General features: G+C 36.4%; 1 protein-coding gene across 1 annotated transcript; it reads right to left on the reverse strand.

The window, feature by feature from the left end:
- Positions 1 to 17,537: 17,537 nt before the first annotated feature.
- LOC112275027 (uncharacterized) lies at positions 17,538 to 21,778 on the reverse strand. Its single transcript, XM_024504953.2, has 10 exons — positions 21,637 to 21,778; positions 21,213 to 21,306; positions 20,931 to 21,004; positions 20,566 to 20,773; positions 19,946 to 20,378; positions 19,529 to 19,781; positions 19,049 to 19,335; positions 18,731 to 18,899; positions 18,342 to 18,582; positions 17,538 to 18,198 (listed from the first exon to the last, which is right to left on the reverse strand). The coding sequence occupies exons 2-10, from the start codon at positions 21,289 to 21,291 to the stop codon at positions 18,023 to 18,025; spliced, it is 1,920 nt and encodes a 639-aa protein (XP_024360721.1). The 5' UTR covers positions 21,292 to 21,306; positions 21,637 to 21,778; the 3' UTR covers positions 17,538 to 18,022.
- Positions 21,779 to 23,711: the final 1,933 nt, after the last annotated feature.

Genomic DNA, 23,711 nt, shown 5'->3' on the forward strand with positions numbered 1-23,711 from the left:
ATGTTGTTGATCATATACAAGATTGTGAAAAGATTTTAACTCGGCTTGGAGAAGTTCATCTTACATTATCGGGTATGAAGTCCGTATTTGGAGTGCGAGAGGTTGTAATTGTTGGACATTTATGCGGATCTTACGGAAGAAAACCAGATCCGACTAAAGTTGATGCAATTGGACGGATGAAAGAGGATTGTGGTTCTTTAACAGAGGTTCGCAGGTTTTTGGGTGCATGTGTATTTTATCGAATCTGGATCCCTCATTTTGCTCACATAGCGGATCCATTATATGAACTGTTACGCAAGGGTTACCGATTTGAATGGGAAGAAAGGCATATTCAAGCAATGCAAAGATTGAAGAAATTATTGATGTCACCTCCAATATTGAGGAAGGTTGATTATAAGTGCAATAGACCAGTGATTCTTACTGTAGACGCTAGTCCAATTGCCGTTGGATGGACTGTGGGTCAAGATGATTCGAATGGGAGTAGATTTGCAGTTCGATTTGGGGCTAAAGTTTTAAGTATTCGTCAGCGTGCATATTCGCAAGTCAAAAGAGAACTTAGGGGAGTCGTTTCGGCTATGAAAGCTGAAAAGGACTATTTGATTGGGGCAGTAGTAGTAATTGAAACAGATTGCTTGCCATTGCTTGGAATGATTATTAACTGTTCAACGCCAGATATTGCAATGTTGAGATGGATTGCTTATATTAAGTCATTAAATCCAGAATTTAAGCATATTACTGGAAAGGACAATTTAGTAGCAGACATGCTATCTCGAGCAAGATACGAGAGGGAGGACGAAATGGTTGAAGGCATTGATGATGTCGGATTGAAATTCTATTCAATATCGAATCTCAACAGAGAAGACAAGCTATTTCTTGAAGAATCTTATGAAGGAGAATTATTGGATATTGGTCATTATTTGAATACCTTGTCTAAGTAGGGGAATTGGTCTACAGAAAAATTCAAACAAATAAGAAAAAAAGCATATGGATTTTTACTTCGAGATGGATTCTTATGGAAGAGACCGAAGAAAGGAATTGGGATTCCACAACGAGTGATAGGCAAAAGGGAAGAAAAACTAAAATTATTAAAGGAGTTTTATGATAGTTTATGGGCAGGGCATAGAGGAATCTGGGCTACTTTTGCTAAACTCAAGGAACGATATTGGTGGAAAAATATGTATCGAGATGTGCTTTCATTTGTAGAGTCATGTAAAATCTGTCAATCGTATTCTAATATCCGACATCGAGATGGTCTTCATCCTACGTATCCTCTGGCTATTCATTTTAAATGGGTTGTTGATTTGGTTATTATGCCGGTTGGGTTATGGCACATGAGATATTTGGTTTTAGCTCGTGAAGATTTATCAAATCTAGTAGAAGGAAGAGCATTGAGGACAAAATCTACAGAGGAGATTTGTAGGTTTTTGCTTGAAGATGTCATTTGTCTTTACGGGTGCGTAGGAAAAATCACTGTAGATCGTGGAGAATTAAATGCACAAGAAGCTCGTAAGTTCTTTGAAAAATGTGGAGTTAAACTATCACTGACTACTGCTTATAATCCGGAAGGAAATGCAAAAAGTGAACGCGGTCACCCGCCGATTGTGAAAGCATTGGTTAAAGCTTGTAATGGGAAAGTTAAAGAGTGGCCACGGCTTTTGTCATTTGCATTATGGGCTGATCGAACAACACATAGTTCGGTGACAGGATATATGCCAGTAGAACTTATGACAGGTCAAAAACCAATTATGCCGATTGAAGAAAAGGTACTTACTTGGAGTATGCTACCATGGGAAGATGGATTGACAAGAGAAGAACTTCTGGCTAATAGGATTCGACAATTGGAGCAAAGAATGGAAGATGTCCAGATAGCATTGGAAAGGTTAAAAAGAGCAAGGTTACAAAACAAGGCGCGATTCGATAAGCAACATCGATTGAGACCAAAAGCAATCGAGGAAGGTGACTGGGTACTTGTTTATGACAATAGTCTGGATAATCAACATAGTACTTTGCGGAAATTTTCAAAACGTTGGTTTCGACCATATGTTGTAACAACTGTTTATGATAATGCGACTTACTCATTACGGGAGTTAGATGGTACAAAATTGAAAATACCAATTGCAGGGAAGCGAGTAAAAATATTTAAACAAAGACACGCAGAGATGAATATGGAAGACCTTAATGAAGGTACAGAGATTCTGCAGCAAGAAGATGAAAGTGATATGGATAATGAAGGTGACGAAGACGAACTGGACAAAGACGTAGGGGATATATTCTGAATCAAACAGCAATTGGGTAAATTGGTGCATACCGGAGGATGCACAGGTTCAGAGGGGGTGGATGTCGTGTTGTAACACGAGTATAGAGTGAAAATAAAAAAAAAAAAAAGAAGAGGAATTTTATTAATATTCTGTTACCTCGAATATTGGGAGCATCGACCAACTCCAGCGCAAATACTGAGTGGTCAGGTTCAGTCACCCCGTTACAGTCAGCCGGGGCATACTGAAATGCTCCATTCGATTCTAATAACGGGAGTTAGCAGGATGAGAAGGACCAATTCACACGACGGGTTTGAAGAGCCAATTGGATCCAATTTCGAGAATCCAATCCGGGTCCTCTTACCCAATATGAGACCTATATTGGTGGGGCAACCCAATGAAGTCTAGTTACGGGAAAATCCAGATCTTACTACGGGCCTCAGCCAGTCTGACGCGAAGACTAATTTGACCCAATTACGCGAGCATCCTGGTTACTACGGGCATCTTACCAATATGGGACCTGAATTGGTCGGGCGACTCAATGTGGTCCCGATTACGGGGTTTCGATTCTGTTTCGGGCTGTCCTGTTCTTTGTGCCGTTTCAGGGAACGTTGTTTACGGTAAATGGATCTCTTAAAGGTAAAAACGGAGGAGAAGGCCTTGATGACGTGAGCCAATTTTGGATCTAAGCTCTGACGGCGGGAGCCAATTCCGGATCTAAGATGGAAGATTGAAGAAGTTCAGAGGATAAGGTTAGGGGAGAATATAGTTTTAGGAGGGGGAGGTTTTTTTTTTTTTTTTTTTTTTTTTCTTTCTTTCGGGGAATCGGGAGGGGGGAGCTAGTTTTCAAGCTTTTGCAAGGTTACCAGTTCGGTTTCATTGGAGGTTTTTGAAGATCAAGGGAATTAGAGAGAGGAGCTTCATGCTTCGGGTCGGGGAAAGAAAGACATAGAATTTGGATTTTTCTTCTTCGTAGAGTTTTGGGAAGACTGAGGCAATCGCTGCTGAAGTCAGTGTTGTAATGGTGAATCGGGATTTTTAAATGAAGTGGGTTTGAATACTCTTGACTGTTTTGTAAAATCGAGTTACGTCTGTGATTGAAGGATTAAAGGGGTGTCTATAGGATTGAGTATGCGGAGTGAATGAAATTTATTGGATTAATCTAACAGGACAGTCAGTGGATACAAGATCGTAAGTACAAAGGGGTATTGAAGATTAACAGTTTGGGTTGTTCGGGGTTCTTTGTAACGTCTAGAGACCTATCGGCTGGGGCAAAAAAAAAGACTTCGACAAGCAGTCGAAGAGCATCCGTATAGATTTACGGTACATTGTTGCAGTCATTTATATTCCAGCAGTCAAAAACTGATAGACTGCTTGACTATCGACGAATCTCCATACTACCTTCTACAGCCAGAAACCCGACGCTTTCTTGAGCAGGAAAGCACGTAATACGACAACGGATAGTGCCATTGTATGGACCAATCAACATCAATCAATGATAGCTAATTCTACTACTGTAACTAAATTCATTACGATGACAAAATCTTCCAAAAATCTGTTCAATTGATCCAACTATTATAAAGCCTTATCATCATGGTTCTCTTTTTAATATCAATTTTTTTTGTAGTAATCAAGGAGCCATTACATTAGTTAAAAATTCAATATATCATAAACAAATCAAATACATTGACATTAAATACTTCTTCATTTATAAACTTTGGAATATATATATATATATATATATATATATTTATAAAATTTACATCTCCATCAAAGATCTATTGGTTGATATATTTACAAAAGCTTTGCCTTGTAACCATTTTCAACACTTTTGTGCTTCACTTATTATTACTTCTTTAGTTGGCAATTGTTGGTAATTGTTCGGAAAAAGAAAAAGAAAACACTTGGCAAAAAGAAAGTTATAATGAATAAGTGGGAGTAGTTTTTATCTAACATTCACAAGAATGGATTAGTCTTTTATCCAACATTCACAAGAAGAGTAGAAATGTACGATATTGCATGTAGCATATTAAGTACAGATTGAGTAAAGTGTCTCGAAGTGCTTTCGCCCAGATTTACACTGGTTGTATATGTGATGTTTTGCATTTACTTGTGAGGAGTTAATAAATACAATATGTCTGCTAGATCCTGCTCCATCAAGAGAATCTTAGAATTTAGACAACTTAGTTCAATAGAAACTGAACGTAGATTACACAGAAGGATAATATGAGTTATTCCTGCAACCGTCAGTGCCCTGTTGCGCTTGGGATCTAGTTCCTATGAATCAGCTGAGCACAATCAGCCGAACAATAGACGTTAGATCAACTTGTTGCAGTAGATGGTGACTTTATTTCTCTGCATCAATTACTTCAGTTTGTTGTTTCATGCTTGACATAGCATGAGTTCCATTCTAGCTCCGATGGTAACAATGAATCTTGAGGATCAAGATCTAAGCAGCTCTGCGACCGGCTGTAAGGGGGATCGAATAAACAATAATTTGTTAAGTCAAGCTAGTTTCGAATGGAACGCACCCATGAATTATCACCCTTGATGTTGATCTGTTCGCACAAGTCCACCATCAGTAAAAAATTGACTTTGGGCCTGACAGTGTTCTTCACACAAAAATTGCACACAGCTACTGTTCCCCATTGAATCCGACAATGTTGAGTGGCGTGCAAAGCGTGTCGGGTCAATGATCACCGTTTCTAACAGCATTCTAACAGCATGTCAACGATCACCGCTTTGCAGACACCAACTGACGAAATTCAGGCGGTAGCTTCTGCAAGAGGAACAGGACAAAAAAAATCCGCACCTCTGCAGATTAGAAGCAGTATGCCTTATCATTCCAATCAAGCATGATCACGAGCCTGGAGCATGACTCAAGTCGCAAGCATTAACGTCACAGGAGGTGGCCAGGCATTCAAAGGAGGTGGCCTGGTCTTGGCGTAGCGATTCCAAGGGCTTGATTTGAGTTCAATTACGACTCATGCGCTGCTGCGTAGTCCGTGGGTCAAATTGCAAGTACAAAAGTGATATTCTTTCACTGGAAGAAGACGACAAGAAATATATAAAATCGGCGTCGCACAGATTGGGCGTTCCTCTATACAACACATCACCGCTAGCAAAACTAAGATCCGTTTGCACATCTCCACGGCTTTGTTGCGTTGGTGACTCCATTCGTCTTCGTCGCTAGATTCCCAGTTTGCGTCGAAGCGCCACCTGATCTACCGACACCGTTACATCCGTGCTTCATTTCGGAACAGTGACATCAATATGCATTAATTCTCAAGAAGAGTGTGGTAGAATGCTCACACTTGTGTACATTAATGGACGACTGTCGACGTTTTATTGATGTTTGTAGTGTTGTTGCAAGCTTGGTGTGTAGGCTACTTTTGGTTTTGGGTTCATCCAAACAAAACGTTGTAAATGGGTTGACTTGAAGATTAATTAGTTAAGATTAATGGCAACTTTGTAGAATATTTTAGTGTTAGTGTTATACATTGAGACCATGGGATCTTTTTCTTGAGAAGAGTTAGTTTGAAAGAATTTTGGTAAGGCTTAGGCTACAAGTATACACTAAGTAGCTACATGCACATCTAATACTATTATATGCACCCAAAAAAATTTACTGCATGAGAATTTAATTCTTCTGCAATAGCCATCTTCTGCAATGGAAGCCTCTAGAGAGTTGATTGCTTGTACATAAGTTGCGGGTTCCAATGGATCCTCTTTGACGGAAATCAGGGCGTGAGGAGGACGTCTTGATTTGTGAGAGCGTGGCTTAAGTGTCTCCGGATTGTAATTCTCAGCAGGGTCCCGTGGAAGAGGCACACCTTTGGTTGTGTGAGTGGACTGACAGGAGCCACGTCAACCTAGGCGGAGTCTGGGACTGTGGAGGGCGCGGCAGGCTGAGTTGATGCAGGGCGTGGTAGCTGAGTATGCTTGCCGAGATGCGGCATTAACTCGTAGCCCGAGCACGGGTCATGGCTTTTGCGCAGGGAAGATAAAGTACCATGGCCCGAAGAGATTGGAGACAGTGCCTCCGTCGGGGGGAAAACAAGAAGCGAGTGAAGTACTGGCGGCAGAACAAGGCTGCCAAAAATTGGTTGAGCAGGAAGAGTTTACTGATCTGCGTTGACATCCAGGAGAAGTAGAACCGTAAGGTGCGGCGAGGTAGCGGATTTCAACACGATATCACCTAGCAAAGGTGAAGGTGAATGTGGCAGACTTGAAGGGGCTATAACCCAAAAATATACATTCATGCATTTTATTGTCAAGTTTGACCCGAAGAGGATCTAGAATTTGGCTTCTGTAAATGCCAAAGTTCAAATGGAGTTGTGTTGAGTGGGATAGCTTTTGTAGGACAACGATTTTGCAAATAAGTTGCATAAGTGACAGCTTCACCTCAATAAGGTTTTGATAACTTGGAGTCATGAAGGAGACATTGGATAGCATTGAAAAGAGTGTGATTTTTTTTTTTTTTTTTTTTTTTTTTTCTTTCTGCAACACTATTTTGATGTGGAGTGTAAGTGGTGGTGAGTTGACATTGGATGCCATGGGCCTCTAAATATTGGTCAAACTCAAATGATAGATATTCTCCTCCTCCTTAATTGGATGGGAGAATATAAAGTTTACATCTCATTTGAATTTCAATCCAAGTGTGAAAATTTTTAAACATATGAAAGCATTCACTTTTTTGATGAATAAGTTGAAGAACGGTGTAGTGAAAAAATCATCTATAAAGGTAACATAGTATTCATAGCGTGAAAAAGTTGATGTTGCAATATAGTCACTTACATCTGAATATACCACTTCAAGGAATTGAGTGGCACAAGTTGTAGTAATTTTAGAAAATTTGATTGCTGTTTGCTTGCCATGAATACATGTAGAGCATACTTATTGTAAAACATGTTTTAAAAAAAGCTCGATGATCGCTTGATTTTAGCTAGTTGTTTCAAGCGGCTTGTGCTTATATGGCTCAATTTGTGATACCATAGATTAAAATTTTTCATGATTGGAACTATAGATTATAAAGATATTTAAAATTTAGTTGAATTTGTAATAACTTGGAGGCTCCATTTTTACTGAGGTTGATCCATAATGGCAATTGAAGTTGTATTAGATGTCTCTAAAGTGTTGTTTATTAGTTTCACATGAATTTTGGATGAAAGTTTGATATCATCATCCAAAAAAGTAACCATATTAGACTGTATATTGCAATGGGGAAGTACAATAGTGCCAAGGAGATAAAGACTATTTTGAAGTGGATAAGAAGCCAATAATGAGTTATCTTAAAGAAAAAGGTGGCACATCTGATTTTTTATGAAAATGCCTCCTCTTTGTTCATCATAGTTATAAACTAAAAATAAAGTTTTATGGAGATCAGGGACATAAAGAGCATTAGTGAGTTAGATAATTTTACCATTTAGTATGGATATTTCAATGTTGTCTTTGCTGTAAATCAAAAGTGTTGTATTATCTCCATGATGATCTTTATTTTCAATCAGTGAGACTCATTCAAAATTTATGAATTGTTTATTTTTATTTTTATTGTGAGCCAAGTAATATGTGGCTATAATATCAATAAACTATTTGTCATCTTTTGTTACTTCTGGTTGTACAAATTTTTTGGAGCAATAAACATATATAAAATAAATATGAGAATAAACTACAAGAGACATTTCTTCTAAATTTTCTAACTTTTGTTTTGACTTTCTATAGTCATGAGATATGATTATTATATTGGCCAATGATTTGATTTTTTTAATTTTTTGTAAAACATTCCAAACTCCAATGCTCCATCTTTTTGCAGTGAAGACATGGAATTGTTGGTTTTGACTTGTTCTTAGATTTTTTATAGTCTTTTTATAGTTATTTTATAGTGGGTTGTAATGGCCACTTATTTTTGCCTTTGTGGCCTATAAAGAGTACTTGAGATTCAAAGAAAGATTTCTTCATAGTCATCTCTTCTTGAAGTAGGATAGCAATCAATTTTGATTAAGTTGCAGTTCTTTTGGTGTGGAGAATTTGAATGACTGTACTATATTGAAATGACATTGATGTCATAAAGGTAAAGATCTCCATTTGTGATGAAATTTTTACTCCAACCAATTGTTATTGGTAAACTAATGTTCTAAAATTGTATAAGTATTGTATTACTAACTCTCTTATTCTTGTATTGTAATTATTTATAGTATATAAAAATTATCTAAAATATATAATATATTTATAAATATTGATATGTATTAGAGTGGTTAGTAGATTAATTTAAAGAGAGTTTATGTATAAAAATTTATTTTGAGGTTTATTTATTTTTATTATAGTATTTAAATTATATAAGATTTAGATATTTAGTATGAAATTTAAAGAGAAGATTGGAGCTTAAAGATGAAGATCAAAACCTCTAAGAAAATTATTTGGAAGGATGAAGGTAAAAGATCTTCATCCCTATTAATCAAAAGCTATATCTAATAGGCTCTCAAGTGGCTATCTGCAACCATAATAATGGTTTTGGCGACTTTAAAAAAATCATTCAAGAATCAAAAGTAAGAATTATAAGGTTTACAATTTGGACTATAATTTGTATACAAATTTTAGAGGATTTAGAATTAGAGTGATGAAATTATAGCTATTTGAAGTTAATGTGCCATTATAAGTTATGATGTTCTTTTGAAGATATAAGATGTTTTATAATAGATTTTGGAGATTAAAAAGTACAACTATAAGGGTGATTTTAAAATCTACGTCTTATGCAAAAGGATTTTTGTATTGGAGTTTGTATGAAGAAATTATAGAGCATTGAAGATAATACATGTAATTCAAAGGCAATAAGTGAATTGTTTTGTTGATAGTAATGGTTAGAATCATACCTTGAGTTTTTGGACGAGTTTTTTGCTCAAAATTTCTAAAAATATGTATTATTAGATTAAAAAGCTATATATTAAAATTCTATGGTATTTGAGTATTTAGTTTGTGAGATATAAAGAAAATTACACATGGGTATATGTAAGCAAGGATTTGAAACTACTATTAGGATCTTGGTGACATTCTATGATGTGTAATGAATTTGTAGTTGAAATTTGTTATGGTAGTTGTTGAAAGTAAATAAGTACTTTATGTACAATTTTAATTTGTTTGGATAGTCCAATTGTAAGATATGAGCTATTGAAGTTCAAGAAAAATTCACCTTAAGGATATATAAGCTTTTATAATATTTTTATGACAATTTGGATGACCTTTGATACTCAAGGCTTATGTATTACTGTAATTGCCCCTGTAGAAATAATTTTATATATAAAATTGGTATTTTTTATTATTTATTTATTTTTTTAATCTTAAGACTTCATTGAATAATTAGTGATACTTAGAAGCTCAACGCTTTCTTAAGGAAAATTTTCTCTATCCCAACATTGCTCTCATTTTTTGTGTGATAAATTTTCCTTATAATAAGCTTGAGTGACAATATCACTTACAAAATATATATTTTTGAGTGCAAGCTAGGCTTCATTGGCTATTTTGTATGCTTCTACATGAGAAAATATGGAATTATCTATACAATCTTACATAACAACTAAACCAATATAGTTTCTCTTTTTCCACATAGTGATGGCAGCTTGATTTTTGGAATAAATGAGGATTATTTTTCTATACTAGAGACTAACTTCCATAATTTTTTCATCTCAAATTTCATTTTTAGTTTTACTTCTAAACTATATACCAAGAGTTTTCAAAATTTGGCCACTTCTTAGTTGAGAGGCTAGTTGTAGCCATATTGAAGAGAAGGATTTTTTTTCTAGTATCCGAGTTTTTTATAAAGAATGTCTTCTTTCACAATTTCCTTCTCATTGTAAATTTTTATTATACTTCTAGAATTTGTGTTACTAAATTTGCAGATTTTTGCTCTCATACCATATTAAAATTATATATAGGACTTGGCTATCATAATTACATAATAATTTTTATAATATTATTTGAAAATAATTTATTTAATCCAAGGAATTGCAACTAAATAGTTGCAATTCTACTATTGGATGATCTTATTATTTCATATGATTACAAGTATTGCTATTAATTTAGTAACTTTATAATCTAATATTTGTTTTTGTTGCTAGATTCTTAGTTTGTATTAAAGCGCTATCCGATCTATTGACACCATTACATCTATGTTTTATTTTGAAACAATGATATTAATATGCATTAATTTTCAAGAAAAGAGTAGTAGAATGCTCACACTTATGTACATTAATGGACAACTGTTGATATTTTATTGATGTTTGTAGTATTATTGCGAGCTTGGTGTGTAGGCTACTTTTAGTTTTTGGTTCATCTAAATAAAATGTTGTAAATGGATTGACTTGTAGATTAATTAGTTAAGATTAATGGCAACTTTGTAGAATATTTTAGTGTTAGTGTTATACATTGAAACTATGGGATATTTAAATTTTGAGGTCTTTTTCTTTAGAAGAATTAGTTTGAAAGAATTTTGGTAAGGCTTAGGCTATAAGTATATACTAAGTTGCTACATGCACACTTAATACTGCTATATGTACACTCAAAAAAATTTAAGGCTTTTGATTGATTGGATGTTGTTATGTAGGTCCTATTATCTAATACAATTTCGAGAGAAATTAGAAATGGTAATATTCTCTCTTTTGATAGTTATATAGAATGGTAAAAGAATATAGTCAAAGGTTAGTGCTCCTTATGGAGGCCTTTATAGACAAATCTTTTAGAAGAAAATTTGAAATTTGAAATTTTCATTGCAATTTTTCTTAGATTTTTAAAATATCACTATACTATAAATTATATTCACAAATACCTTGATAGCACCTTTATTAGTCAATTTAGTTTGAACTATTGAATTAATGTAGCAAATTTTGTAACTATCTTTGTTGCTTCAATATGAACTTTATCAAATAATATAGACCTAATTATGTCAATTAATTATATAAATTATATTGTTGATATATATTTTTTTTCATTGCTTTACTTCAAACAAGAATATTGAGCATTTCAAAATAATTGACATAATTCATTCTTGATCTCAATTTTTTCCATAGAAAATAAAAATGACATTCAACATAAGATATTTAACTTGTTATTGTTCAAAATTTGCCATCAATAAGAACTACAAGGTCTTAGAAAGTGTTATAAACATATAAGCCTTAAATGATGGAGAAACTATTACATGTACCTTTATAGATGTAGAATAACTATCCAAGAGATGCATGAAGATATTTCTAGCTTTTTCTTTATATAATTACATTAGTTGATCCTAATTAAATTCTTATAAGGTTATTGTAGTGGTAGCTACCTCTTGACCATGAATATATATATATATATATATATATATATATATTTTCTTTTTAAGCAACCGCAGTATTTGCCTCAATATTCAAATTCATTAAGTTGATATCATTCCTAGATTTTGTAAAATAAAATAAAATAATGGTAATTAAGCAAATAGATTAAAGAAGAATAAAAAAATTATTTTAAGAAATTATGTAAAATTTGAATCTCATTAGATACCTTTAAATAATTATGCAAAAGATGAAGTACATAAGATATTCCAATGGTGCAAGTATATGAGGCTACACCAAAGGAAGAGGTTTTAGTAATAAGTATAAAAAAAACCTAGTACCACCACAAAAAGTTACATTTAGAATACAAGTGTTATATTATTTGTATGGAGGAATCACTTAATATGGCATCATCAACTATTGAAGCACTAACATAATATTACTTGTATTAAGGACATGTCAAAGTATTATCAAATTTTTGTTGTGGAAAAAAATGAGTTTTTAAAGAAGTTTATAGATTAAAAAGTCATGAAAAAGAAATCCAAAGGACTTGTGAACTTATTACTATAATTTAATAATATATAAGTAAAGTTTTAGGATTTATTTAGATAGCTTGCACTTGTTAATCAACTACATTACTACTTAGGTATTTAGAGATGCAACAATAGGATCAATTATTATAATTTATATAATAACATACCATAGTACATATAAATAGTAGTAAATCTTTGATATAAGCATGTTCTTGTAAAATCAACATGCCATTCATTTCAATTTCTAACAAACAATCTTTCTTTTTTCATCTCAATCTCTATAGGTCAACTATAATGAATTTTTATGAAATGACACCTATTTTAGTACAAAATAATATTATAATGTGCATGATAATATTATTGCTTTATATTACATTTTTTTTATGTTCCTTCTTTGCAATGTTATTTACTTTTTATTGCATCAATGTTGAAAAACTAACAAGAAATATTTAAATTTGATCTTTATTCATTTATTACATGTTCAAAGTAAAGGCACTTGCAGTTTGTTTGTCAATGTCTAACATCATCGCATGTACTACAAGACATTAAAAATACTTTACATTGATAGTGCCTTAATCTAAATGGATATCTTCTTGTATTATTTTTTCATAGTAGACACTTCTTTGTCTCTACCATATGTTGTTATATTACAAGAATAATTCTTGCTTGAAAATGGATTAAGTACCTATCTATGGAAAATAAATAGAAAATGTAACAATAAGGTCCTAATAAGTCTAATAGAATTTTAAATAAATTTTAATTAAACCTTAATAATTCAAATCAAAATTTAACCAATTTCAAAAGAGATTTGAAAGAAATTACTAAAAAAACATAAAAAATTATTAATTTATTTTTTGAAAAAAATCTTTAAAATACTAAATATTAAAATATTAAAATTTTAGAATATTAAAATTAAAAATATTAAAAAATATTAAATAAATCCTAATATAATCCTAAAGAAATTCAAGAAAAAACTAAGTAAATCCCAATTAATTTTTATAGCTAGTTTAAAATCTTAATAACTATTAATTATACTATTGATCTCAACTAAATATTTATTATACATTTCAATCGACAAAAAAATAATCGGCACAAAATTTTTGAAGAAAATTGAACTCATCAAATGAAATTATATACTCTTTAAATTCTTAGATGTTAGCCATCTCCCTTGTCCAACCTAAATGTTGATTTTTTAGAAGAAATTTCTCTTTGCTAATCCATTAAATTGCTTTACAAATTAAAAAAATTATAGATATCTAAGTCAAAAAAAATTCACTAAATTTTTTTCTAATAAAAGTGGGAGATTTTTTAAGATCACAAAAACCCTCACTAATTCTAAAATTCAAATATCTAAGATTTTAATCCAATAAAACTCCTATATCTTTTAAATTTATTGCTTAATTGATCTCAAATTTATAAAACACATTTAAGACAAGTACATTAATAAATTCACAAAATTTCACTTGTAAATTTGCTATAATACTTACAAATACTTCAAATATATGACCTTTTTTTTTATTTCTTAAAATCTTAAATCTCTAAATACGTTTTTCACTTTGAAGAGCTTTCAAAAACTTAATATGCATCCAAATCATCTTAAATAAATGATTAAATAACCTTCTTAAATGTTTTTTTTAATGATACTCTTTAATTATCAAAAATACATTGAAATTGTTGTAGGTGCATGGTTTTGTGCCTCAAGTTTGATTTCAATGTTGGTTTACAATTAGTCCCCTTTGAGTATCAATTCTTAGTATCTTGATGTAATTTTTGCTACAAACTATTTAACTCTCTTTTGAAGATGGATATATCATTTATTATTTCAATCTACTTTATTTTGCTAAATTTATAGCCATATAAAATATATTGAAGTTTTTTTCATAAAAAAAACATTAACACTAAATTTTTTTATTATCTTCCTATCTTTTATCCATATTTTTCTATTATATCTTTTTAGTAGGCTCTTCTATGATAAAATCTATATTTTTATCTTTCACCATATAATTGTATTACAACATGACATTGCAATTCACTAATAGGCTACAATTGTTGTTGTGATATAATATAATTTCACAAGTGCAAGAATCTTTTGATATAATAGAAGACTATTGATGGTTATTGAAACTTTTTCTAATGTATTAGAAAAGAAATTGAGGGCATTCTTGACAAGAAGTAGAATTACTGCTAGCTTTGACAAATGCCAATGATAGTAAAGTTGTTGAAAATAACACATTGCTCTTTATGTACCACAATTCAAATTAGATGTGAGCATGGCATATCAAGCATTGTTGTAAAAATCTCTTTATAGTGCTCAATATTACCTACCATATGCAAATATAGAAGTTTAACTTATTTGTAGACCATCTTCACTACATAATGAGAAATTAATCATTTTATATTTTGAAAGATTTCAACATAAAGAGTTGGATTAGCAAATGCCAAGATCTACATCTTTTTAGAAGAGACTTGTGTCACATACTTCTCATACATGTTCTTAATGTAAAGTTCATTGTATTGACATATGCCAAGCAAACCAAACTTGCTTGGTGTAAGATATTACTTGAGTATGTGGTGCATGTCTTTTGCTGTGGAGATCAAAAAGTTATCAAATCTGCAAATTTTGTTTGTTCAAGAGGTAAAGAATTTTTTTTTTGTGCATATCAATCCACATATTCTTAATATACATAATTGCCTTAAAAAATAGGGGAGCAATGACTAATAGAGTTAGTATATACTAAAACCTCATTGAGGAGTTGAAAAAATAGGTAATGAACGTTATGTTGTTTTGCAGCCCAAGTCCATGCTTTTAGTTTCTTTAAAGGTGATCATCTTAATGAAAACAACAAAGATGGAAACTTTTGGCAATATACAAGAGGGCCTTGTTGGCATAGTTGAACTTAATGTTTTAAACTAGCACCTACTTGCCTTACCTATATTGAAAGAAGATAAAGAACTACATTGTTTGTTTTTAATTTGCAGTGTAGTGATCTTTGAAAATTGGCGAAAAAAAAAAAAAAAAGATGGAAAATAAGATAGTTTGTTTCTAAATTTTTGTGCAATGATCTTTAAAAAATAGTAAAAAATAAAAAATAAAGAAAAGAAAAGAAAAGAAAAAGAATAAGATGATTTGTTTCTAATCTATAATATGGTGCTTTTTGAAAATTGGCAAAAAAATTGTTGGGACAAGTGTAGATTTTATTTTTTTTCTTCCAAAGGCTTTGCTTCCAGCTTAGCCTAGGAGGACTACCAAAGAGGGGATTGCTGCCCTTTGTAACCCTCCCTACAATTGTGTCATGTGGTGCAGTCCATGTAACAACATCTAATCAATCAGAAGTCTCTAATTTTTTGGGTGTATATAATTATTTCTTTAATAAGTTTATTATTTTTTAATATAGTCACCTACAATAATATTTTTAATAGCATATTTAAGACTAAAGTTTCAAATTTAAAGTGCTCTTTTAGAAAATACTATACAAAAAACTCTAAATTAATCTTTTAATTTTTTCAAATTAAAAAAATTAATATCTTTATTCAAAAAATCTTTGTAACACCTAAGTTGACTAAGATCAATGAAAAACTCTCAACAACCAGCCCATTAGTTTATCTAAAATCAGAATATGTACAAGCCTACATGGAATACAAATCAATGCTTTTGGAAAAATTTATGAATTAACTAATATTTATATTTATTTTAGTAAATTTTAGTTAATTTTAAAATTTTACATGTATAAATAAAAACATATTTATATTAATATGAAGTTTTAAAAATTAATTAGATTTACAATATAAAAAATATCCATTTTATATATTTTTTTAAAGATTTTATAAGTTTTAGAAATACCTCAATTTTATATATAAAATAAAACAAAATACACCCATGTGACAATATGATATGATAAATTATTTTGGAAATTATTCTATTTATTCCAAATATATATATTTTAGAGTAAAATCATTTATATTGGTTTATGAATCTTATAATAAATATTCTTATCTTACATTTTAGAAGTACAAGAGTATGACTATGAATCTAAAACCTAATACTTGAAAAAATTAATCTCTCTCTCTCTCTCTCTCTCTCTCTCTCTCTCTATATATATATATATATATATATATAAATATAACATATAATTTTGAAAAAGGAGAATTAATGAAAAGAAAAAATACTTGATTTTTATCCTATTCTGGGAAAAATTATTAAAAATAAAAATAGCAGTTAATAAAAATCATATCCTTTTTAATAGTAATATAATTATCATGAATCTTTTTTCAAATGGAGATGGTCTATATATATATATATATATATATATATCTATTTATATATTTGCACATATGAATATATTCTTATCATTACATTAATATATCTAATTTAGTGAAATTTAAATTACAAACAGCATTAAGACTGAAAATTAACAAGAAAGAGGAGAAGGAGGTCTGGGATTTGTACCAAGACAAGGAAGAGGAGAAGTAAGTCATCTCTAAATCATTTGTTGGAGATAATCAAAGCAACCAATTAAAGGCCATGGGCATGTGTATAAACATAATGGATGTCTATTTTGCAATTTGAGGTGTGCGTGAAGCTTGAACCTACTTAATTATAAATAAGTAAAATAGAAGTTTCTGAACATCTAGTTGCATGAATATTATAAATCTTCAAAACTTTTTGAAAGTAATATACATACATCCACACACAGATATATTCATCCAGCCATTCATTCATTGAGAAAAACCATACCCGTCACGTTTCATTCTTCTGACAAGGAAGAGTGAGAAGGGCTTTCTTTCAAGAGAATCAACCATTTTGCAACTACAGCTGCAGGTTTTACAGCAGCAGGTGGACAAAACCCACACATTGGGCCGTTCATCGCCGCAGCAGCACAGATCGGGTGCTCCACAACCCACAAGTCCGTGGCATCGAAACATCACATCCTTGCAACAAAGTATGGGCTCATGCATCCATTCTACTTAGCCCATCGCACTAGTTCCGGGATCGAACTACAAGCTCGGCTGCTGCAAAGTGACAGGCTCCAGTTTACACTCTGATTCAGAGTGGGTGGGATTCATTCCCTGAGACAGGTCACAAGTTCAACAGGAAATCTCATATCCAAATCGCACTGCGGCACGTTTCTTGCCATACAGCACGTGATTTCAGAAGTTGGTCCCATACGCCGACGACAAGTCGAAGTCCTCGACTTGTCGAACTGGGCGAACATAATTACCGACAGAAGGGGTTTTTCCAGCGATACTGTGCTCATGAAGTTTAGAATGCACTGTATGTGGCTGGTAAGAAGCGTGCGGGGCTTGGGGTTCTGTATCGCAAGACGATACTACTAAGAGAAGTACCCTTGTGAGGATGGATTGATGGGTAAGATTGGGGAAGGGGGTGAGATTGTCGAAGTGCCGGGTTTCACGTCGATGAAGGTTTTAGTTATCACAATACGCAAAGGAAGTCAACTTAAGAAATTTACTGCCGAATTTTTCTTAAAAAACGTGTCAAGTACGTTGTTGATCCCAGCGCGTGGGACACACGAACACTTCCCATTGAGGGGATTTCCCTACGTTTTGCATTTCGATCACCGGATTTGTCGATCAGCGACAAGTTTCACTCTACTGGTTTCTACCCTTGGACAGAATCGAAAGCTGTTTCTAAAACACACAGACAATACACCCCCACCCCTTCACCCAAAGGCTGTTGAGTAAACTACTGCCCTCTTGAAACCCTGTGAGTACAATTGGCTTCTGGATTGCTAAATATGTAGCAGTAACTTTGTGAACTACACAACGCTTCTGGGCTAACTCCATCTCTCTCCAAAAGTTGTCCACGTATCACCATCGGCGATCAAAACAAGCACGCCATTTCCTTGTTCACGCAGTTTTGCCCATTATTTACGACTCCAACTATCGGAATTCACGCGAATACATGGGACTTTTCCTGTCATATCAACTTCGGGGCTTTACAGATCGCCGGTACTTTACCGATTTCGGCCGTAATGTTACTGTTACATGTTAACGATCCAGGGAAGACGTTCTTCTGGCCCAAGGTGAGGACGGTGAAGTTTTGGATTTCGGCGAGACCCTTCCTCAGGTTTCCGAGATATACTGCCGGCCGCACTGCACAGATCAAAACAAACAGGAAAGGAGACCGAAGTTCAAAATCACCTTATGATTTTCACACTCGGAAGCATTGACGGTGAATATCACTAGATCGGCATAAATCCACTGCATCTTTCCGGGGGTCTAGTGTGATATCCTACCTGTGCCAACTTTAGCGGGGACGGAAACGGCCTTCACAGCCGCCGCGGCTTGGGCAAATGTGGTGTTCAATCTGATCCACTCAGCCTCCGACAACTGAGTGAGGTTATTAGTACTGCTGGCCTCCCTGAAGTTGTACAATGTCGTATTCAACTCCTTGTAAAAGTTAGCATTAATAGCGGAGATCTCAGTCTTGTATGACATGAGCGCCTTAGCGTCTACAGCTGATGGAGTGTAGATGCCCTGCCACATCACATATCCACAAAACTCATCAGAAATTATCTGAGACACGAAACCGACGTTCACCATTAATTAAACTATGCATTGATTGTGCGGGAACACATTAGTGAATAGACTTCCGACGTTTGAGGCACCATGATGTGAAACTCACAATTGCGAAGAGAACAGCAGTGGTTAGACCCACGAGGATCACGCTTCCCACCCAACTGCAGAACTGCAGAGCAAATTGCTTCCAGTTCACACCAGACCGACCTTCCATAATTCCGATTCCGACAACAGCACCGACAATGCACAGACTTCCAGATTGCGGCAGGCCGTACCTGCGAGAAAGGATCGTGCAGACATGAGCTGTTAGCATGGCTGTTGTGGCTAATTTAGCACGATATGATCAACTGTTGCACCAGAAAATGACAATTCATCCAATACATATGCATTATCTGTTTCAGAAAGACTGTACTCAGGTACTCACTGGGAAGCCACTGTGACAGTGAGAGCCGTGGCCAATTCAGCTGCGAAACCACGAGTAGGGGTCAACTTGGCGAGCTTCACTCCCATGGCACGCATGGTGTGGTAACCGTAGGTGGCAAGACCAACTACCAGAGCGACGGCACCGAAGAAGATGATCCACAGAGGTGGCACCTGACCCTTGGTCAGCTTTCCATCCTTCCACACGTGGTAGATTGTAGACATAGGACCTGCAGCATATCCAACTTCTCCGGCACCGTGCGCGAAGATGACACAGATGGCAGAAAACACCTGTTGCATCAGAACGATGAAAACGGTCAATCTCTTTGTTCAAGCATCTACCAGTGCACTTACAAAATGCCTCCCTTGTGAATTGTGCGTTCAAAGCTCAGTGACAGTAAATTAGTTGCAATGGATTGTTTGATGGAGCTCAAACTTTTGGTTTCCGGTTTAATTTCATTGTCGGATTATCAAAGATTCGTACCTGAAGGTACATGAAGGCGTATTCGACACGGGGCTCAAACACCTCTGCATTTTCATGAATAGCCCCAACTGTGGCGCTGGTCTTCACCACATCATGAATATCCACGTTCAGGCCGTGGGTGGCTACCTTCCACGCCTTCGATCCCCACTTCTGCAAGTTGTTCTGATTTAGAGGGGGTGCAACTTTGTCACCATCAATGTCATCTCCCTTGGCTTCAACATCGGGCGCAGGAGGAGCGATGAAGTTACCATTGCTGCAAGCAATCATGATTCGCAGAAGGTCAGCACCAGAAAATATACTACTTCTAGACAAGACATAAAACATTGCGACCTTCAGTCTTCGAAATAACCATCTAGCTACCTTATCAAGTGAGATGAACCGATTATAATGTTCTAAATCATGAGTGCCTTTACGTACCTGTCAAAGAGTTTGTCACAGTGGCGCTTCAGCAAAGGTGCGATGGCAACAGCAGTGAGAACAAACGCGCTGGCTGCAATGACTGCAGCGACCCAAGCTGATTTGTCGTCCGTCCACTGCTTCTTCTCTGTGACGAGCTGCTTCTTGATTCCCTTTGTGAAGATGAAGTACATGTTAATGAACGTGGTGGTGAACACAATTGGGGGCAAGGTCCAGAAGGCCAGAGTGTAGGCGTTCTTGCGTCGCAGCACTAAGGTGCGGACCACTCCAAACAGAATAGCGGAGCAAGCAGCGGTGAGGATAGGAGAGAATATCCACGATACAACGATAGTAATGACGCCCTTGTAAGGAAAGGCAGCAGAGGAATCCTTCTCCCTCCAGATGATTGCCTCCGAGCCGTCCCAGATCAAGCCAAAAGAGACGATACTGGCAACTGTGCACGGTCACAGAGGATGCTCACGTCAACACACGAGATTGTGGTAGAGTGGAAAATGACAAGAACACGATTAACGTGTGAAATCAGGTTTATGAAATCACGTGATGAATTAAATTCTGCGTCGATGAAGCTCAGCAATTTGCATCTGTGATATCCTAACACACGGAACAGAAAAACAACTCACCAATGAAGTGGGTGCCAGAGACATTTACTCCAATCTTCGAAGCGACCGCAATCCAGATTGTACCAGCAATGCACGCGCAAATCATGCCATAGGCATACACTTCGGGATTAGCAGAGAAGCTGTTAATATCAGCCACTCCGCTCGCTATGGTGTTGGTCACCACTCGACCGAGCAGCATGGCACCCAAGAAATCAAACACAATTGCAATCTGCACAAACGCACATTGCAGAGTAATGGTTACAGTCCAAAAATTCATTTGGAACCTCCAAAACAAAACAACTGGCAATGCAGAATACAGGATGAACATTGCCGCAGATAACCGACCATCCACCCTGACGGGAAGATGCGAGAGTGCTAATTAGTACCAGAACGGCCTGTTTCATCGTCAGGGTCTTGCTTCCCACCGAGGTAGCGAACCCATTTGCCAAGTCATTCGCTCCTGCACACCCAAAGTACATGTGATCATCGAACAAGGAGAGGAGATAATGAACAGCACATAGAGCTAGCGTAACTTGGAAGATGAGGGGCTCGGTGGCAAGTTGCATTCGGCAAGAACTATGCCAACTACGAAACACCAACATTTTAGACAAGGATTATCGAATTCGTGACAACTCTTGAAGATGAGTAAGACGAGAAAGTGAACTTACCATTTCCCCAGCCGAACCCGAAGGCCGCAAACGCACCAATGACCACGAACCAGAGGTACTCCGGTAGTGCAGCCGCCATTTTGAACCCACCAATCTGAGACGGTCAAGAGGAGTCAGTTTCACATGCAGTGAGCCCAGGAATGCAAGAGCTGTCGAAAAGTCCTAAAAACCAGCATGGAAATCCATCACCAGTTTGACCTTCAGTTCGCTGTGGACACAACAGCGGCGAGTCATCTAGTTCGGATTCCACTACGTCAGGACGAGAAGTTGATCATGAAGACTCGAGAGAACTGGTCACTAGGCAAGCAGCTACTTGGTACAAGAAAGTAAGTTCATGACCACTCTAAAGGTTCTAAGTCAACATTATATGAAGGACCCAGCTGAGCAAAAGTCAGCTGCCTTCGAGTGTATCGCTGCAACACACCTGATACCTCCTGAAGGTTGACTTTCAGAACAATCTTCCAATGCCCAAAGATCGACCAGGAGTGATACAAATTCAGAGCGCACTCGCTCTTTATATGCACTTCCCTCCCATTCTATCACTTCACGCTTTACTGATTCAATGAGCAGCGCTACAATGACGCCAAGATCAGGTCGCAAAAAACTCGGTCGCAGCATCATCGTGCACTGGCCCAGAAGCATCGCCCAAGGCTGCCCAGGCCCTAATTAAAGAAACCCAAAGGACAGATAGTACGCACTAGCCGTGGTACCCTTCCGTATGACGTATGCTTTTCCGGACAATCCTTCATCCCGACATTTCCATCCAGGGTATAGCAGCAGAATGCAATTTCCACGTCGATCTCAGATCCACAGGTGGATGATTCCGTTTCGAAGCGGTGCTGTGACGAATTTTGAGACCGAAACTTCTTGTCTTAGTGACGAGGTGGGGCTGCTCCAATTTAACTTGAAAGAGGGACTGCAGGAATCTGACGGTGCTCATTCGCTTCTCGGTCCTTACGGGATGTTGCCACTGCGACGACACCTTAGGTTCGACAATCTGAATCACAAGCGCCGGGCAAGTGCAGAACTCCCCGATGCCCCTAAAACTTAAATCGGTTCCACTGGAATCTTGGGATGAACTTGGGGGACTCCGATTTCCCGACGAATCCTTCATCAATACTCCCATCGGCATCGATACTGTCGGTCATCCTTCTAGTAGATGTAGACCGTCCCTTAGAGCATGTTGGAGCCGTTTCCTGCCGAGTTCGTTTGAGCACACGCGGGCGTGTGCTCTCCACCTCGCCGAAAAATAGGCGACGAGGACAATTCTCTCCGCGTCCAGTGCATCCCCACCACGAGAATCGGGAAACGCCAATTATGCCTTGCTTCGAATCTCGAGAACCAGAAATCTGCTGGAACACTGCACTGGATAGAGATATCCTTAACTCTCTCGAACAGGGTTCATCGTTTATTTTAATATAAAGTATTTGGTCTCGAGGTGTTTGCATCTGCGGCGGTTCAGTAGTCGATCGGACACGAGTAGAACAGAAAACTTATTGAAGTGGGAGTAGGGTTTTACTATGGCGGTAAGCTGAAGATGCGGAGTAGATCTCCCCAAGGTCTGTTGCTATATCGAGCCGACCTGCAGGCTACCAGGACTCTTCCAACAATTTGTCATCGCTCACCTTAACACCCAATGACGGGTGGCGTCTCATTCTTTTACGTCCCATACAGCAACCCTCCCGCATACGCACAAAACCTTCCAACCTTTTTTTATGTGTATTATGAATGCCAGTATAATAATAGTTACTTTTTCCTTCCATGCTAGTATATGCTATGGGCTTCTGGGATCCACCCAAGCAGAACACCATCTGTTACACCACAAGTCAAATGCTCCGAAGACAAACCCACAGTGCTGTGCCAACTCCCAATGCTCGAAACCCACAGCTTCCCGTACACAAAACCCACGCGCCTCCAAACAGTAACACAGCCTCTCCATCTCTCAAAACCCCGGCAATCCAGCCATCTAGTCTACAATTCCAGGGAGTGACGGTCCTGCGAAAGCCGAGCAAAGAGCAGTAACTGCGAATCCGTCGCGGTTTCACCACGAGGCTGCGAGATCAGCGCAGGAGAAGTGATGGGGATGAGTAACCGACCGCGTGGGGCAGGATCCTTCATGGACGATTCGTGAGTCGGGTGAACAAAACCTGGAATTGCGAGGACAGCCTGGGATTACCTGCAACTAGCACGACATGCAGCGCATGCGGGGACTGCGTGCCGACTAGCGCTGCGCCTGTGCAAGGCACGCGCTCCCCCCTCGCCGCGGGCATCCGCCAGTCGCCGCCCTCCTTCATACCACCCTTCGCCACGCAGCCCCTGCATGCCCCCTTTCCGATGAATATCTTTTCGTATTGGATGAAAAACGAACGGAAGATGTGGATGGATGACATATCGGATGAACGATATCTTAGGACGTATTCTGTCGCTTTGATGCTTTCCGTGTTAGACTGCCATTTTTGTCGGTAGTTATAAATTATGGGGGATTTTACAAAATATCAT

This window comes from Physcomitrium patens, chromosome 22 (assembly GCF_059467195.1).
Source record: "Physcomitrium patens ecotype Gransden chromosome 22, ASM5946719v1, whole genome shotgun sequence".
In the NCBI taxonomy this organism is placed as follows: Eukaryota; Viridiplantae; Streptophyta; class Bryopsida; order Funariales; family Funariaceae; genus Physcomitrium; species Physcomitrium patens.

What these genes read in the sequence shown, in the direction of transcription:
- LOC112275027 (XM_024504953.2), bottom strand. Translation starts at nt 21,291, where the DNA reads ATGGCGGCTGCACTACCGGAGTACCTCTGGTTCGTGGTCATTGGTGCG. An exon ending in CGATGAAACAGGCCGTTCTG is followed by an intron (nt 20,774 to 20,930) that starts GTACTAATTAGC and finishes GCGTTTGTGCAG; the next exon opens with ATTGCAATTGTGTTTGATTT. An exon ending in CTCTGGCACCCACTTCATTG is followed by an intron (nt 20,379 to 20,565) that starts GTGAGTTGTTTT and finishes GACCGTGCACAG; the next exon opens with TTGCCAGTATCGTCTCTTTT.